General features: G+C 37.5%; 1 protein-coding gene across 4 annotated transcripts in view; it reads left to right on the forward strand.

Moving 5' to 3' along the window:
- The window catches only part of LOC126259473 (pyruvate dehydrogenase phosphatase regulatory subunit, mitochondrial), a 161,555-nt gene that overhangs the window by 45,510 nt on the left and 96,145 nt on the right, over positions 1-19,900 (forward strand). For all 4 annotated transcript variants that reach the window (XM_049956309.1, XM_049956308.1, XM_049956306.1 and 1 more), the window contains 3 exons: positions 2,140-2,309; positions 12,427-12,619; positions 17,675-17,839. In XM_049956309.1, the coding sequence (XP_049812266.1) occupies positions 2,140-2,309; positions 12,427-12,619; positions 17,675-17,839 (528 nt within the window). The remainder of the gene's footprint in view (positions 1-2,139; positions 2,310-12,426; positions 12,620-17,674; positions 17,840-19,900) is intronic.

Genomic DNA, 19,900 nt, shown 5'->3' on the forward strand with positions numbered 1-19,900 from the left:
GCTTTAGGCTATGTTTTTAAGCACAAAGACTTAACCAAAGAAAATAGACAAATAGCACCTTGTTGAATGGCAACATATACAAAACTTCTTTATGTAGCTAGCTACTGGAAATTTTATTAATTTATATAACCAAAAAATAGCTGTTGGAACAACTACATTAATATAACTAAGGAGCAGCACCTCCTTTCAAAGCAGCAGCTGTCTTAACCCGTTATTGCCCATTGTCCTTGATTGAGGACAGTCCATTTTCCCATCATTATTGCAATGTATGCTACTCCAAACCAACAATGGGTTTTTGTTGTAAAGTAAGTTTTCCATCAACAATGGATACCATTGTTATCTGTCTAGTACAATTATTCAGTTGAAAACAGTTAACAGAAGTGGAGTGTTTTTGCAGAGCCTGCTGGTTATTTCTATTTTTATTTTGTGGCTGCATCTAAGGTAAGGATCAATGTCATTTTCTGGCTGCTGCATAATTGAGTACTGTGATATTGTTTGGTACTTATGAAAGCGAAAATAGTTTATTACATTTTGAGTCCCAGTGCATGAAAACTTGCTGTTCTTATTTAAGGGTACGGGATGTTTCCATAATAAATGTTATGTTTTTCAGTCTTTTCAGATTTATTTGCCATGATTTTAAAAGTGTTGAAGAGGCAGTAAAATACTTATTTCCTGAAGGAATAGAAGCAGACTTAGTAGCTCTACCTCCAGATGTAAATGACCAGACTGGCAAGGAAAATATTAAAGATGACTTGTTAGGAAATATGTATCCAAGTGCTATTGAAGGTACTGCTGAAACTTACAGGAGAAAGACAGTGAAGACATTCCTCATGTCTCTTCTAAAGGAGCCCATAAAGAGGAAGTTTAATGGTGTTATCAGGTTCTGAAATATTCATGTCCTGACATAGGGAAGAAAGCTTGTCTGTTGGATGAACTGAAAGAAAGGTTGTAGTGTCTCACTCCCGTCAAGGTTTCTGAAGAACTCTTTTCAGACCAAAGTTGCAAGCATTATTGTAGAGGAAACTGAAAAACACACTAGGAAGTGTAAAAATAAAATAAATTTTTCAGTTTTACCTGATGAAATTTGTTTATTTGTTAGGTTCTTGAACTTTACTGGCTGTCATAAATTGTCCAGTGAAAGAGTTTATTGGTCTGAGAGTGATGATCTCAGTGTTAAAATAGTGAACGATGCGATGAGTCGTAACAGGTCTTGAACTGAAATCTGTAATACATTTCAATGATACCGTAGTAAAAGGCCAATGAAAGCAAGATTGACAAATCTCTCAAAATAAAACCATTATCAGAGGCTATGGTTAAAAAAAATTATCAAAAATGAGTAGTATTTGAGGAAAATACTGTGATTCCACTGACAAAGTCCAATGTTGGAATTCATTCGAAAAAGAAATGTCAGTGTTCCCTTGTCATTTTTCCTAGTAAGCAGTTTAATGAAAAAACAATTGCCAAGCACCCAGCATCCTCAAATGAGAACAGCCAATAATTTTCACATTTACACAACAAGAGAACAAAATTTCATCATATTTCCTTAAACCGGATTGGCAGGACACAGTTTTCCAAAAATACAGTATGTATGTTAACTAAAAATAAATTGGGAACTAATGCTTTTATAATTTAATTGAATAAGTTTAGCTGACAGGATGCTGAATAGCATCAAGCAGTTAGTGACACTATATTGTTAGCATAGTATAATTCCTAAATTTTTAAATTTTGCTTTCCTTTCTCAATGTACATGTTGGTTTGTCCCAAATCAGTGGAAGTTCTTCTTGATGGAGCTATAGAGTACAATGAATGAATGAACATACAACCAAGTAATTGCTCCATAACAATTTCTTTAGCTTTAGCTTTGGAACCAGCATGTGTAGTAACCAAGTAATACATAAAATCGATCCAAGAAACTCAAATATGGCTTTATTCATAGACCTCTGAACAATAATGGAAATAAACCTCTTGTGAATCCACATATAACAAGACAAAAGAATCATACAGAAGGTGCAACATAAGGGATACACAGAACAACAATTGATGCCCACTACACTTGGTGAACTCACACTCACATGCACTAGTATCAGTGTATGGCAACATGTTTCTACTCACACTAAAACTTTCTTTACTGTGTGACAGATTCCCCTTCAGAACGCTTGCTGCCAGAAGACTGGGATCACTTTCATGTCTTGCTGGAACAACTACTTCTCAGAGTGCCGTCGCTGGGAGATGCCGTCCTTGAGAGGCTGTGTAATGGTCCGGAGGCATTCTCACCAGACTGCAAATGGATTGTTGGAGAAGCACCAGAGGTTAGATGTCATATCTTTAGTAGTAGTGATTGCGTCTGCTTCACAGTAACAACTGTACAATTTAACCATGAAATTTATGTTTTACAATACAAATAAAAAATGTTTATAGAAAACTCACAGGTGCTACAATGGATGCAACTGAACTTGATTCAATAAAATGTTTAATATCCATTTGAAGCTCAATATTTTACCACATGAAAGTATTATTTAAGGATAGCACTTCGATGGAAAGTGCCGTAATATACACTGAAGAACCGAAGAAACTGATACACCTGCCTAATATTGTGTAGGGCCCCCAAGAGCACGCTGAAGTGCTGCAACATGACATGGCATGGACTCGACTAATGTCTGAAGTAGTGCTGGAGGGAAGTGTCACCTTGAATCGCGCAGGGCTGTTCATAAATCCATGAGTATGAGGGGTTGGAGATCTCTTCTGGACAACATGTTGCAAGGCATCCCAGATACGCTCAGTAATGTATCTATCTGGGGAGTTGGCCAGCAGAAGTGTTTAAGCTCAGAAGAGTGTTCCTGGAGCCACTCTCTAGCAATTCTGGATGTTTGGGGTGTCGAATTGTCCTGCTGTAGATGATTAGATGCAGGTGATCAGACAGAATGCATACATAAGTGTCACCTGTCAAGAGCCATATCTAGATGTATCGGGGTTCCATATCACTTCAACTGCACATGCCCCTCATAATTACAGAGCCTCCACCAGCTTGAACAGTCCCCTGTTGACATACAGAGTTCAGGGATACATGACGTTGTCTCCATACCCATATATGTCTATCTGCTCGATACAATTTGAAACACGACTCGTCGTACCGGGCAACATGTTTCCAGTGGACAACAGTCCAATGTCAGTGTTGATGGGCCCAGGTGAGGTGTAAAGCTTTGTGTCGTGCAGTCCAGGAACTGGCCCTTGGCTTTGAAATCCCATATCGATCATGGTTCACTGAATGGTTCGCACGATGACACTTGTTGATGGCCCATCATTGAAATCTGCAGCAATTTGCGGAATGGGCAGACTTCTGTCACGTTAAACGATTCTCTTTAGCCATCATTGGTCCTGTTCTTGCAGGATCTTTTTCCGGCTGCAGCAATGTCAGAGGTTTGATGTTTTGCCGGATTCCTGATATTCATGGTGCACTTGGGAAATTGTTGTATGGGAAAATCGCCACTTCATTGCTACCTTGCAGATGCTGTGTCCCATTGCTCATGCACAGATTATAACACCACATTCAAACTCACTTAAATCTAGATAACCTGCCATTGTAGCAACAGTAACTGATCTAACAACTGTGCTAGACACTTGTCTTATATAGGCATTCTGACTACAGTGCCATATTCTGCCTGTTTACATATCTCTGTATTTGAGTTTCTTTGGCGCTTCAGTGTATAAGATATGTGCCTGATGGATGAGTTGTTCGTATAGTATAGTGGAAAATAATTTCAGAGCTGTAGTTCTTTACTAATTGTCAACAAAATTTTATTTAATATAAATACAGAAAACTGCAACCACTCACTTTTTTAATGCAATTAAGCAGTTTTTGAGCCTTTTCAGGCTCATCTTCAGATGGTGCATGGGAGCTTACATGACAATTTCAAAGTGTAATGCTGGGTGCTGGCTTGTGACAATACCCAATATTACACTTTTAAATAGATATGTAACATCCGGTGCATCATCTGAATGTGAGCCTGAAAAGGCTCAAAAACCAACTTATGGAATAAGTAACTATTTCAAACAAGTGACTTGTTGGCAGTTTTCTGTATTTACTTTGAATGAACAGTTTTGGGTTCTAAAACATCCATAATGGATAAGCTTAACATTTTATTTACAAGTGGACATCAGTGCTTGGTAAACACAAAAAAGCAGTATTTTACTATGTGCTCAGGAGGGATTTAATATTGGTAACTGGAGACAAATAAATAAATATGTGAAAAAAAGCAGTATTTTACTATGTGCTCAGGAGGGATTTAATATGGTAACTGGAGACAAATATATAAATATGTGAATAATATAAATAGTAAGATTGCTGGATATGACAGGTGTCTTGGTTGCTTTATGGAAGAACATCTTCATTAATGAAAAGAGAACAAACAATATCAGCATTCAGAAAAACTACCAGTCACATATCTCGTTGGTTAATTTAATTTCAGATTATTGTCGCCCAGTGCAAGCTTGGATAGTTAAAAAAAAAAGGCGTTTGGTTTATTTTTGTGACCTCTTTATTATAAATTTTGTGTGTGTGTGTAAGTGTACGTACACATGCATGTGTGTTCCCTACATTTTCCTGCCCATGATTTCGTATATTGCTTTCTGACATTAACACCGATTCATAACACCTGTGTTAAAGTAACTTGTGCTACAGAGAGAAAGCTCTACCTAATTCAGAGGACAAACTGTAGTCAAGAGTTTAAACTCCATTACTGCCATTAGCAAAATTATCAGTGTGTTATTAAAAATATGAAACTGCAGCACTAAGCTCATAAAATAAAACACTTCAAGAATAAGATGAAAACAATGTGGAACTTTATTGAACAAAAAATTGACAAGGTGAGAGCAGGACTCTTACATTGAGGGCTCCGTACAAACTTAATTATATGTGTAGACAGTTAATTCATTCTGGGGGAATTGAGAATCTTGACCATTTCTGACTTTTATCAAAAATTGATACTGGCAAGATATCAGTCTCAGCGATTTGAAGGTTTTCGAGAATGTCTTAATTTCAATAATATAAATGTGACCTAAAGTCATGCAGGAGGCAGGTCACCACTATTATAATAATCAGAAGTTCACCTTTCAGACTGACTGGATCAAAATGGGAAAAGTCAAACATCAGGCAGGGAATGACTTTATTGCTCATATGACGCATTTCAAAATTTATCCATCATCAGATAGCCAGGAGCAATTACTGCATGTCGATATGGGTATTTGGGGTTGTATGTGAAACAAACATTCAAAGACTAATTTGTGTCATGTACAACTTGAAACACTGTATCTACATGCAGTAATCATTCCTGGATATCTGATAATGGATACATTCTGAAACGTGTCAAATGAGCAATAAAGCCATTTCTTGGCGATGTTTGACTTTTACCCTTGTGACCCAGTCAGCCTAAATGAAAAACTTTGTTTTAATTTCAGTAACTTTTTAATGGCTAGTGATACATTGATCAGAAATACAGATATTCTAACAGAAAATTCAAAATTTGTATCAAGGTGCAAGCGCAAGGAATTAGAAGCTGGCACAAACGTGGAAACTGTGGATGCAGAAACATTTGCTGCACATATAATTTTTATTGAAGAGGGAAGCTCCCACAGAAGTGGCACAGTTCACTGGAATATTTGAATATTAGTTACAGAAAAGTCTTCACATGTAGTTGGACAAAAGCGTGACTTTCCCAAAGTTAATGTGTTCTGTGCAGTGTTGGCACAAAAATTGTATGGTTCATTTATCTTCATTGAGTTTAACATTTCAGTAAACTTTTACCTATATATGTTTGACCTATGGTTGATGCTACAAGATTGATGCAGATTCCACGGATCACATATTTCAACAAGATGGAACACACCTACATTGGGAAATGGAGGTTCACACATTTTCTGCTCTTGATCACCTAGATTTCTGGACCTCAAATCCAAGGATTCCTTTTATGTGGTTACATGGAAGACTTCGCATATGTGCCTCTTTTGCTGAATACAGTTCGAAAACTCAGAATGCACATTTATACTGCACTAATACTGGTGGCTCCATGTAGGCTTCAGAAAGTATGATTTGAATGTGTTATTGCTTAGATGATGTGACCAAGGTGATTCATATACTACGACCATAAAGTATATAAAAAAATCTGTCCTTTTTCCTACATTCTCTGTGATTCTAATCATTGTATTGCTGTACTTTAAATAGCTATAGCTGTTTGTAACTGCTGTATTCATTTTACATTCTCCTGTACTGCAGTCATTTACAGTAGTATGACCAGTATGGCACTGTGCTGGTAGCAAGTCTGAGACAAATGTGAAGAAGTTATGTATAATATCAGACTCCATTCACATAACTATGTATACATATAATTACTTGAAGAAATAAAAAGCAGTTGCGTACAATATAAGTACAGAAGAAATTACAAAATGATAATGTTTGCAAATTCATAAAGCTTGGGATTCGATCTTTGGCTGCTTTTAGAATAAAATCACATTTGGCAGCTCTCTCTCTCTCTCTCTCTCTCTCTCTCTCTCTCTCTCTCTCTCTCTCTCTCTCTCCCCCCCCCCCCCCCCCCTGTCTGTCTGTGTGTGTTGTGGGGGGCCTGCCTGCCTGCCTGCCCTTTGTAAAAGGTACGCTTTATCCAGTTCATCATTTAGTCATTTTCTGTTATAATTTTAGCTTAGTTTTCTTTTGCAAGCTGAAGCAGAATCACAATGTCTGGTGTAATCTGTGCCCTGTTGGGCTTGCAGAAATAAAGATAATACCACAATGTGAAAACTGACTACAGAAATAAAGATAATACCACAATCTGAAAACTGACTACAATGCCTATCACACATAAAATCTGTTAAATAACTTCAGAATTTTCATGGAGCATATGCAGTACTCACATTGCCTTTACCAAATACTTTCTAATTTCTTTTTAACTACACCACCTGATCAGAAATATTTAAATGCGCTTTAGTGTACATTAATATGAGGTTTGTCAATCCTTCACCTTTATGATGCGTCCTTTGCTGGGGATGCATTCAGTGAGGCGTCTGAATCTCGATGGAGGAATTGCAGCCCATTCTTTTTCAAGAGACAAAACCAGAGGTGGATGCTGTGGTCAGTCACTCCATTTCAGGAATGTTGTCTACAAACCTTTCCCTCACAGATGCTGCTTTATGAAAGGATGCATCGTCACACTGATACAAACAGTCATCATCTCCAATTGTTCCTCTATTCTATGTAGTACACAACACTGCAATATGTGTTCCTATATTCTGCATTTAGTCTTTTCTTAAGCAAAGTAAGGGGACCTCAACTTAACAATGAGAAACATGACCACACTGTGTTACCACTTCCTCCATACTTCACTGCTGTACTACACATGTTGACAGATAATGTTCTATAGGCATTTAAATGAAAAAGACTAAACTCTGTCTGGAGAGGTCTTGGAAGACCAAACGGGACTGAGTGACCACCACGTTATCCTAAGCCTATAGGCGTTACTGGATGTGGGTATGGAAGGACATGAGGTCAGCACACTGCTCTCCCAGCCATTGTCAATTTTCATGACCGGAGCCACTACTTCTCAGTCAAGTAGCTCCACAATGTGCCTCACAAGGGCTGAGTGCACCCCACTTGCTGACAGCACTCGGCAGACTGAATGGTCACCCATCCAAGTGCTAGCCAAGCCGAACAGCACTTAACTTCAGTGATCTGATGGGAACTGGTGCTACCACTGTGGCAACACCATTGGCTCTCCAGGCATTTGCCAAACCAAAACCCTTCCTTTGGACTACTACAAGATATAGTGTGAGTCATCACTTCAAACCTCTTGTTTCCAGTCATCCACTGGCCAGTAGATTTGCTCTTTACACCACCTCAACATGTCACTTAGCACTGACTACAGAAATATTTGGCCTAGGAGGAGCTTTCGGCCATTGCATCCCTTTCTTTTTAACTCCCTAGGTGCAATCATTGTGCTAGCTGGAATGCTGGTAGCACTTTGGAACTAACAACTGATTCCTTCCACTGATTTCACGAGAATTACAACCACCCTCAGTGCCTGATGGTCTCTGTATGTTAGTACATGAGTTCTACCTGGTCTTGGTTTAGCTGTAGTTATTCCTCCTCATTTCCACTTCACAACTGTGTCACCAACAGCTGACAGCTTCAGAAGGGTTGAAATCTCTTTTAATGGATTTGTTACGCGAGTGACATTGAATAACTAGTCTATGTTCAAATATACAGTTACATCTAGGTCATTAGAAATGGAGCACAAGTTCAGAATGTTTCAAGGGTGGGGAAATAAGTTGGCCATGCCCTTTTGAAGGGACCATCCTACCATTTGCTTAGAACCATTTACAAAAATCACAGAAAGCTGTAATCTGAATGGCCAGTCATGGATTTGAACATGAGTTTGAATGTGAGTTCAGTGTGCTAAGCACTGTGCCACCTGGCACGGTTCCATGTTTTAAGTCATTGAGCTCTCCTGACCAACCCATTCTGCTGTTACTGCTTCCCTACTGACAACACAATACTCCCTGCCTCCATTATACTGGTGGGTCCACCTCTCATGAAATCTAGTGGTCAGTCTGCATTGCATAGAATTGTCGGAATGCTTTTGATCAGATAGTACAAGGGGCATTCAGTAAGTAATGTAACACCTCTTTTTCTGAAAACAGGTTGGTTTTAATCAGGATTCCAATACACCATATTACTCTCCACTCTCTTGGCTACAAAATCTTATTTTTCAACATAATTTCCATTCTCTGCAAGAGCCTTATGCCACCTTATGGGGAGGACCTGTACGCCTGCATGGTATCACTCTACTGGTCAGTGTTGGAGCCAACATCTTGCTGTGCATCAATAACTTCCTCATCATCCACATACTGCATTGCTTGGAGTGCATTCTTCATTGGGCCAAAAAGGTGGAAGTTGGAAGGTATGAAGTCTGTAGGATGGGTGGGGAAGAACAGTCCAATGAAGTTTTGTGAGCTCTTCTCGTATTGCACAGACTTGTGTGAGGCCTTGTGTTGTAATGCAGAAGGGTAGTTGTTTCTTCAATTTCCAGAGGGTAGTACAAAACACTTCAGAGATGATTGCTGCACCATGGAGGACATCAAATAGAATAACCCCTTCAGAGTCCCAGAAGACTGTCGGCATGACTTCACCGGCTGAGGGTGTGGCTTTGAACTTGTTCTTTGGAGGAGAGGTGGTGTGGGGTCACTCCACAGATTGCCATTTTGTTTCCAGTTCTTTGCCTGTGATGATGATCAACAAAAAATGGTAATGATCAGCCTCGTAATGTGCAAGCAATTCCTCACAGATGGTCCTTCATTGTTATTTGTGGTCTTCCCTTAGGCAGTGAGCAGTCTAGTGAGCGCACACTTTTGAGTACCCCAATTGGTATATGAGTGTATCAGCACTACCACACTGTCAACAAAGACGTCCAGTTGTGTGTGCAGTGAGGTGCTTGATTGTCATCCATCGATCACCTCAAATGAATGTGTCCTCACGTTTCAACATTGCAGGAGTCACAGCTATGTGTGACTGGCCAGTGTGCAGGGGACAGGACAGGTTTGTGTGATCTTGTTGCGGTGATGACAGACGCCTCATCCAGTGACTCACAATTCTTAGCTCAATGCCCCTCTGTAGACATTCTGCAAGCACCTATGAATATCTGTGATGCTCTGGTTTTACTCCAAATGAAACTCAATGACAGCTCTCTGCTTGGAAAGCATCACCAGTACAGACACCATTTTGAAGGCTACGTATAGTGCCAGTACCTGTTGGAACTTCATGTAACTATAGGGGCTGAAGCGGGAATATTCCATGATGTCCCACAGCAAATTCTAAATTTCTTCAATCACAAGAAGCCAAGAAAAACATATATGTTGCATTACTTTATCCTTCAAATTCAACTGTCAGCTTGAAACAAAGCAAAGTGGATCATCACCACTTGCTGAGGGTAAATAAATGTTCCGTTTTCTTTTTCTTGTTTTTGTTTTCTTTTTGCACATCATTTTGCACAACAATTAACTATTAAATATCAAAAGTATTTCACAAGCTGTAAGGTCCAACTTCTTATTATTCAGACAATAATTTGTTTTACTGTATCAATTACTTAATTTTGCTGGGGATTTTTTAATGCACAGAATAATCTGAAATTTTGTGGTACTGTGTGTTCTAAAAATTCTACTGTATTAGTAGATTTTTGCTATAAAAATGACCTATACTGATTTAGAGGCATCTTATAAGCTTCCTAAGTATAGAAATGTGTTTGATCTTACTTGATATGCAGCCACCTGGAAGTTATTTTGATGTAAACATTTTATTGCCCATATAAAACTTAAATTTTGCTCCACAATAGATAGATCTGACAAATCAGTGTTTAAAAAGCATATGAGATATTTACAGGTATAAGGAAATTCATATTTTTTGAATGATGTTATTAACTATAATTATATTACCCTAAACTGTATAAGATAAGGCTATTTAAATAATATTTGTATAAATATTGGTATAAATATGCTCCAATTTAGATTATGTAGTATGAAACGAGGCAGAGTAGGAATTGTTATAGAGTATTTTTAGTAGTAGCAAGTAATACCCTGTATGTAACTGTTGCAAAATGTTTTTGAATAGAAATACCTCATGCCATCCAGTGAATTATAATTTATTAAAGGCTTAGTAAAAGCCGTTGTTGTGTCTACAACCAGAACTCTGCATAAAAACAACACAAGAAGTAGATTTGTATGAAAAACAATTGTTTAAGTGTGTTAGGCTTTCGACACTCATTCACTGACTTGCACTTTGTTGAATAAATGACAAGTCAAAGCTTATTGAATGTCAGATTTATCATTAACTGTAAAATTTATCGGAGAATTGAAATTTCAGTAGTAATTGGACTGTCAACTTTAGAACATTAATGGGAGAGAACATTACAAGATGATAGCCTGATGTTTGGATTTATATAGAAATTGTACTATGAAACAGTTCATCTCATTCTAAATTAACTCGTGAAAGATGAATTTAATTTTGCCGTGTTCATCTCATTAACTGTGATACTTATATTGGCCCCAATAATCTTGTGTTTTACACACAAAAGATATAAAATGTGTCATGTACATAGAAATATAAAAATGTGGCCAATGAATATGATAATGTACAAGAATAAGCTATAATACTAAAAGTATATAGTACAGCATGCAACAGATATTATGTAACTTATCTGTCACACTTATACAGTGCAATATAACAACACTGTGCCATTCAAAGTAATAATTATATTACAAACAATAAGTGTAATGAAGGTTAAAGTAGAGACAATACAAGTAATTGGCCTTTATATATTCATCAATTAAGAGGAGTGTTTGAGTAAAATGTTCTTAATTCCTGAATGTGTTGTTATTTTCATGAACTGAAAGGTATAATTTGTTGTAGAGCTCAGTGCCCTTATTTCTTACCCCAACTAGATTCCTGTACAGCTTTTGGCTTGTTCGATGATTGTTTACCTGGTACATGTATTGTGAACAGACTTATTAGTCTCACACAAATGTGGATTCCTGTTAACATAGGCCACAGTTCATGGAATAGCCAATGCTTTTAAGTCCCTCAATATTGGCCAAGGAGATTTGTTGAGGAGACACCATTTCATTCTTGTTATGAGCCCCTTTTGCGTTGGTAAGTTTTCTTATCTATTGACCCCAGAATGGAATGCCACAAGAGATAACTGAATGTATTAATGCAAAATAAAGTGTCTTCAGTATTGTGATATCGCAGGACAGACTAAGAATTCAAAAAGCATTACACCGATCACTCACTCCTTTAGCTGATTTCCTCTGTGAATATTTTATTGTATGTTATTGTTGGTCAGCACCCCAAGAAATTTTATTTCCTTGGCTTGATCTATTGCTTCATTAATGATTAGTGAGAGTTCCATAGAGGTAGGGTCATTTTTGGAGGCACTGTATAGCATATGTGCAGTTTTGTTTTTATTTAGTAGTAGTCTATTACTGTACAAATGTGAAATCAGTTTGTTTATTACATCAGTTACTTCATCCCTCATTATTTGAATTGATGGTTTTTGGAAAAGGAAATCTGCATCATCTGCAAACAAGACAAGTAATGCTTTAGACAGATCACTGATAAATAAACAGAGAAGGAGGGGTTCCAGAAATGAGTCTTGAGGCACACCTTACCCAATCACAGTTTGACTGAACAGAACCTTATGAGCAACTTTACTAGAAATTTGAATCAGCTGCCTCCTATTTTTGAGGTAAGACTGAAACCACCGATTGTAACTGCCTCTGACACCATATGACTTCAGTTTTTGTAGCACCATATGACTTCAGTTTTTGTAGCAGTAATGAATTATTAAGTCAGTATATTCAAAATTATGCAGTAGCTGTTACTGGTTTCAGATTCAGAACTACTACGTTGCAGCAGGAATGAAAACTGTTGGAATCTCAGCAGCTGGTGGAGTAGGCCGTGCAACAGCTGAAATGATAGTACATGGCTCAACGCAGTATGACATGTATGAAATAGATATAAGCCGCTTTCTTGGCCTTCACAACAATCGTAAATTCCTTAGAGACCGTGTAAGGGAAGTCCCAGGTAAACTGTCTTTTTCTTTAATTACCTTTTTTTGTTAATAGTTTTTGTGTACTGATTAGTTTTTGAAAAATTGTTTTACATAATTTACAAAATCAACATGCTGCAGTGATAGAGATTATTGTATTTTATGTCCATGTAGAAAAAGCAACACAAATAGCATTTGAAGAAAGAACCAATAAAATAGCCAATGAAAGTGATGAGCCAATGCAGTGGAATAATATCAAGATGAGTATCATTGGAGCAACAAATGAGCCTTTAGGAAAAAGGATAGTAGAACCCAGACAACGTTGGATAGCAAAAGAAATACTAAACCAAATTCAGGAAAATTAGTAAGCTCAGGAAGGAAAACAATGTAGTTGACAACAGAAAAATTAAAAATCACATCACAACCACATTCAGAGAAGAGAAAGGGAAACAGGCCAAAACCATTGCTGAAGAGACAGAAGAAGGCCCGAAAAAAGGAAAACAGGACCAAGTTTATAAGAAAGTCAGTGCTCTCCAGTAAAAACCTAGAACAAAATCTGTAGTAGTTAAAAATAAAATGGGTATACCACTGATAGACAGTTACAAGATATGTGCTCATTGGCTAGAACACAAGGAAGAGCTGTATGATAGGGATTTCAAGAATGAAAGTAATCTAATTGGAGACGTCATTGAGTGTGAAAGAGAAATGTAATGTCTGTCAATAATGAGACATGAATTTTAACATGTCCTTCAGAGTATCAAAGAAACAAAAGTGACCAGTACTGATGACATTCCTGCAGAATTGCTGAAAACTTTAAATAACAACTTGAAAGACCAATTATTTGGAATAATAAATGACTGCAACAAAAGAGGTGTCATTCCAGAAGACTTCACACAATGCATAACCATTATCATACATAAAATAGGAAAGGCAGTTGACTGCACCAATTATACAATATCAATGTTATCAAGTCTCCAAAATACTTTATTAATATAGTTAACATGAGGATAAAAGGAAAAGTAGATAAGTGTACTGGAGAAGACCTATTTGGATTTGGAGAAGGCAGAAGAACAAGGGAAGTAAGGCCTTGTGGATGCTGTTAGAGAGAAGTCAAATAATGAATCGTCCAGGATGGAATAATGTCATTATTATGAAAAGGATATAGTGCTACTCACCATATAGTGGAGATGTTGAGTTGCAGACAGGCACAACAGAAAGACTGCTAAACTAGTAAGCTTTTGACCAAAAGGCCTCCTTCTGAATTTGATGACATACATACGCACACAAACAGTGAGATATGTTTGTGTGCATGTTGTCTAATTTGGAAGCAGCCTTCTTGGCCGAAAGCTAACTTGTTTATCAGTCTTTTTGTTGTGCCTGTCTGTGACTCAACATCGTAATATTGCACCAAGCGACTTCCACCTGTTTCCTAAGATGAAGAACTGGCTTGCATTGCAGCATTTTGATGACGACGCGGAACTCCAGGCGGGCGTGACTCACTGGCTGAATTCTCAGGCAGCAGAATTTTACGACGAAGGTCTTTCAAAGCTTGTCCACCACTATGATAAGTGCTCCCATATGTTTGGTGATTATGTGGAAAAGTAGAATGTCAGTTGCTCTTTCAGATGTATATAGTAAAATGTATTTATTGTATTTAGTGTTCTTGTTAATGCCAAAATGTTCCCTACTTTCTGAATAGCCCTTGTAATTACAGATATCCCTAAATGAAATTAATGGAATGCTGCAAGTCCTATCACACATTCTTAAACTACGGAAATTAAAAGTGAACAAGCAGAAAGCAAAGGTAATGACAGATCAGAAAAATATGGGAATAATTAAAACCAATATAAAAATTGATGACATTTGAACTGATCAGGTGAAACAGTTTTGGTAGTGTAATCACAGAGGACAATAGATGCTTAATGAACGTGAAGAGAAGAACTGCACTGGCAAAAGAGCCATTTGAGACTAAGAAAAATTATATCAGAGAATCCTGTGCTGAATCATTTGTATTGAGTACACTGCTCTATGGAAGAGAAAGTTGGAAGCTGAGTAAACTGGAATGGAATCTACTTGAAACTACTGAAATGTGGATTTAGTAGAAAAAGACATGATTGAGCTAGACAAAAGGAAAAACTAACCCGTAAGTCTAAATGGGAGTAAACAAAGAGAGAAGATTAGTAAAGGAAATGAAAAGAGAACAATAAAATTTTCTGTCTGTGTCATCATTAATACTGTTGAAGGGAAAGTGCTGCCAATGAAAAGAAGAGGATGGCCTGGGATGAAATATTTGAGACACATCGTGAAGATGATAGGATCTGACAATTACATGGGAACAGCTAATGACAGAGGAGAATGGTTGCTTGACAGGGCATTAGCATTTAGTGTCTGTGCCAATTCTGCAATACTGTTCCTGTGTTTGGAATCCTTATAAAGTAGGCAAAAGTGCCATTACACTTTACAATCATCAGGCAGCAAATAGAATGATTATTTACTCCCAGCGGCAGCAAACAATGCTCATAATGATAAACACTGAAAGACAGAACTATTAGATTTATTTTGGCAAACACTGCCTGCACCACCAACAGATACCAATTTTTAAAAAAAAATCAGCCCTTAAGAAGATTACAAAAATCATCAGACCACCAAAAACTGGCAATTCTTCTAGTTAAGGGTGTTTTTAGGTGTAAAATCATTGTAGTCAGTCAGTTGTTGAAGCATATTTGTAGAGAAGCTTAAATTTGGTGTAGTACCATCGATATATAAAAATCATTCTAAGCAATCAACTACTTGTTACCGACCCATTTCACAGCCTCCAGGCTTTTCAGAGACTTTTGAGAGCTTGGCCTATGATAGAATATGACTCATTTTTCTGATCAAAACTTTTTAATTGTTTTCCAGTTTGGCTTTTGTCAAGGAACTTATGTCTAAGACCTTACAAACAAAATCCTGTTGGAGCAACCAAAACTAAGTATGCTTTGTGTACACTCTGTATGCTTTATGTAGTATCTGCATCCTTTTGTGTACTCTGTGACCTTATCAAGGCCTTAATGTGCAAAACTTACATGTGTACTTGGTAAGCAGAACTTTGTATGCCATTAATGGAACCCCTTTTCATCGATGAAGACTTACTTTCATAACAGAAGGAAGAAGGTTACATTGAAACATATAAATAAAACTAAAATCAGAATGGGGCAACATAAAATACACAGACCAACAGCGTTCAAAACTGCTTCCACCCCTTTTCTTAACATTCATAAATGGCCTTCCAATCACAGGTCTGTTAACAAGGTATAAGGTTTGCTGCTAATCCAAGCAAACTGGTAAAAGGCCCAAACTCTAACCACATCAGACACAGGACATGTAGGCGAATAAGCCTACAACTGGCTCTCAGCTGTTAAAAGCCAACACAGGTGAAGGGTGGTCATGAAATTATAATTATCACCTTAAAAAGAGAGAGAAGCTGTCATGAAACTCTGTGATTGGGAGAATCATCCTGTACATACACACCCTTCAACTTGATACATTTTTTTCCAATCATGGATAACTTGGTGGTAATCTTAGTGGTACAAATCTGCATTTTTACTATTTAGAAACTGTTTCACCTCAAAAAACCACTCATTGCTGTTCTGAAAATGACTGCCAGACAGCCGTTTCTTTACCCACAGGAGGAGACAATAAATGATAGCTCAAAGAAGCAGAATGGGTGTGTGTGTCCTCAGCGGAATTACGTGGGGTGTCGTTAAGCAAAGAAACCCTGTTGGACAATTTGCCATGATGCTTTATCTTGCCAGCCTCACACACCCTAAACAGAAGTTTTGCAGACCAAGGCAGGTTCAAAAAACCACTCAGTACCCCTTGCCCAATAATGATTTGGACTTCACATTTTTCAGCAATGGTGAATACCCTAACTGCAAGAATGTAAGTAGATTGTCACAAACGTTTATTTTGACAAAATACTACTCCACTTTTCATCATTACCAATGAAAATAAAACAATGATGTAACCATTAACAGTAAGACAATCATGTAACTGTTAACAGTAAAAAGGTACTCGGGATTGTTACTGAGGTTTTAATTGTGATTGCTAAAGGGACAAACAAAACTGCCAGGGCTCTGATGGGAGTGCTGTAGTGCAAGTCATTTACCAGACAATGGTTTGGCTGCTGATGGCATGGCTGAATTCTTGCTGGAGTCAGCTGGCAGCATCAGCTTGAAGCAGCATGAATGTGGTGAGAGGTGTATGTCTTTCAGCAGTGGTCAGATTAGAATGTTTGGCTTTAGTGGCAGTGACACTCACAAGTGAAGTCTCACCCAGGTCCCCATTCAAGTGATCACTCTGGAGTCTCAAAGGTGGAATTCCTTATCTCAAGGCTTGCCGAGAAGTGTCTCTTGTTTAGTCTCAAAGTAAAGTCACCCATGTGAGTTATCTCTCTCCTAACATTCTGCAGAGATGTGACCATGCATGTGATTGGCCAACTGATATTCTTTTTCAGGCCAATGAAACTATTTTGCACCAACTTCCTTAACTGCAGAATAATGCCCACAATTCCCATAGTAGGAGGACCACACTCAGCTGCCAAGAAAGTTATTCTTAATTCCCTTACTTGACAAGTTGTGTCTTATTTGTAAAGTTTTAATGTTCTGTGTCCTGTGGACATGTCCTTTTGTCATTCCTGCCTTTGAAAAGTACCTTTACATCTGCAAATGTCTGCTCTCACTCCAGCGTGACAATATGGACCCACGTCCAGTCAGTGCCCACTCAAACATACAATGGAGGCTGGGGAGGAGAAGGTGGTGAACCCTATGGCATCCTTCACCCCATGGCTTCAAGCTCCACAGATGCCAACAAGTGGTTATTGTGCCTCGATTGCAGGCTGAGTGTCTCATCTGGCTGATATCTTACAAGTCTTCAGTGGAGTCCTACCTTCATCTTAAGTTTTAATCCTGTTTATGTGTTTTGATTATCTACTTTATACAGCAACTTAACCATTTATTTATTGCAACATAATACTTTGTCCTTCCTTGAAAACTGTTGAAAGAACTGTTATTTTTAATAGCACTGCGAGAGCCCCCTTTTCTGTTCTTCAGGAATGCATTATGGTATTAACTACCCTTTCCATGAGTTTAAAACTGGCCGCAAACTGCGAATGTCACCAATCTATCCAAAGCTGAAAGATGCTGGAGCAGTCTTTGGACAGGTCATGGGATATGAGAGACCTTCTTACTTTGATCCAGAGAATACTGTTCAGAGTGGTAAGTTACATGACAAATTTCTTATATAAGAGTAAATATATTTTGTGTCTTGATATCAGATATTCTTTTATTTTATGCATTGTAACTGTTTTGATCTCATATACACTGTTTTCAAAGTAACTTTTGTCATATCCATGACTTTGAATAAATTTTGTGGGATTGTTTGTTACACCTCAAAGCAATATCATATGTGGCCATAACTTGGTATTAGTTATCTGCCAAATTCTGTAGTGCTTTGAAAAAAGAACAGATGAGTGTGTTAATTCATATGCCTTGTGACCAGACGTTCATTATTGTGTTAAACTGTACTTTCAGTAGACAGATGCTATAAAATTCATAAAAAACAACAAAATGTAAGCCTGTGAAGCAAATGTGTGAAATCATAAAGTAGACAGATGAAACTTTTGTAATCTGAAACCACACAATATATCACCTTCTGAGTTATTTTACTCAATGATGCTACTGAGAAAATATTTATTACCAATATTGGCTTCATTTCTCGCAAAATACTGTGTAATGTATATTAACACAATTACTTATGTTATCATCTTGAGTTTTCCCTGTTTAGACTTACTTCACCTAATCCCTGTTTGCATTGCATCTTTTCTGCTAATTTTGGAAACCTTTTCTTCACAGTTCATCCCTTATATTCTGTTCTGTTATTGCTGGCATTTCCATTAAGCTCACTGTCAACAGGACGTTAAACCCTGGTCTTCTCTCCTTTTGTGATTTTCCTGTTCTGCTTGATTCCAAATGTTAAATTCCATGTTCTTGTATTTGTTGTTCTGCAGTTTAGTATAGCTGTTGGCTGTTGTGCCATGAATACAAATTTCCACCATAACTGAGTTGAGACAGCATTCTTGTCCTGGCACCAGAAGTGCTAATTTAGTAAGTTCATGCTCAGGCAATCTTGACATTCAGTAAAGTATTGACTGTGAGAATCTCTAGCCAGTATTGTAGCTCTTCTTGCTGCGGCCACTGCACAAGTATACTGAACTCTTATAAATTAGAACTGAGAGAAAATATTAAATGTGCAATCAACTCTAAAGAGAATAAGTCAACTTCTCATCACATTCTCAGGGATAGCATACAGTTTTTTCTCCTGGTTTGTTCTGACAAGGAAAATGAGAAAATTAAAAAAGTTACCATAATAGAAAAGTCAAAAGATGAAAGAATCAAACAAAAAATGAGGAAAAGCAGACACTCACTCACAGCTGACTGTCATATGGTGCACAGACACATTTAACACCTCAGAAAATTGTGATAGCTGTTGAACGATCACTTTTTTTCTAGTTAATGTACTCAGGGTACCTGCTCACCCCTTCCACTAACACACAGATTAGTATAAATGACCAGACCCATTAGTATCTCCCTTCCAGTTTCACAGCCTTTGTTCATATCCCCTATGGTAGTTCTGCATTCAAACCAAAGCTTACCTCTTCTGCTTTAATATTCTCGATGGTTTTGTCCTGCACACCTACCATTATTTTGATGTCTTCTGTGTTAGCACTTCATCTCACATGGCAATTTGTGTTTGATCCTGGAATTTTCACTCTCTCTTTAAAATTTGCAGATTATTCCACCATTTTTCTCATAGAGTTCATAGTTCAACTGTAAGCTCCTGCCTAAGGCCTTTCAGTGATCTTATGAATTACTTCAGATATTCCTTTAATTATTCTAATATTATTTCCTGTTAACTGTTTCCTGTGATTCATTTGATGTTTCTGTTTGCCCTTGCTTTATGAATTCCGTAAGATATTCAAATTAATTATACCATGTTCTGCATTTTTGCATTTCTAAAGTGGAACTGGTTATATCATTAAGTATCTTCAACAAATACTAAATTTGAGAGTAGTTCTGAAATGTTTTCAGCACCATTGGATATTCCTTGTTTGTTTATATTTTTTCTCCTGTTTCTCATTAACCAGTGAATTATATTTTTTCTCCTGTTCCTCATTAATCATTGAGAGTGTCTTCTACTCCCTGTCCACAGACCTGAAAAGGTCTCAGATTTGGTGTAGTCACTGTACACAATCAATTTACAAATTGCACAGTGTATTC

This window comes from Schistocerca nitens, chromosome 5, assembly GCF_023898315.1.
Source record: "Schistocerca nitens isolate TAMUIC-IGC-003100 chromosome 5, iqSchNite1.1, whole genome shotgun sequence".
Taxonomy (NCBI): Eukaryota; Metazoa; Arthropoda; class Insecta; order Orthoptera; family Acrididae; genus Schistocerca; species Schistocerca nitens.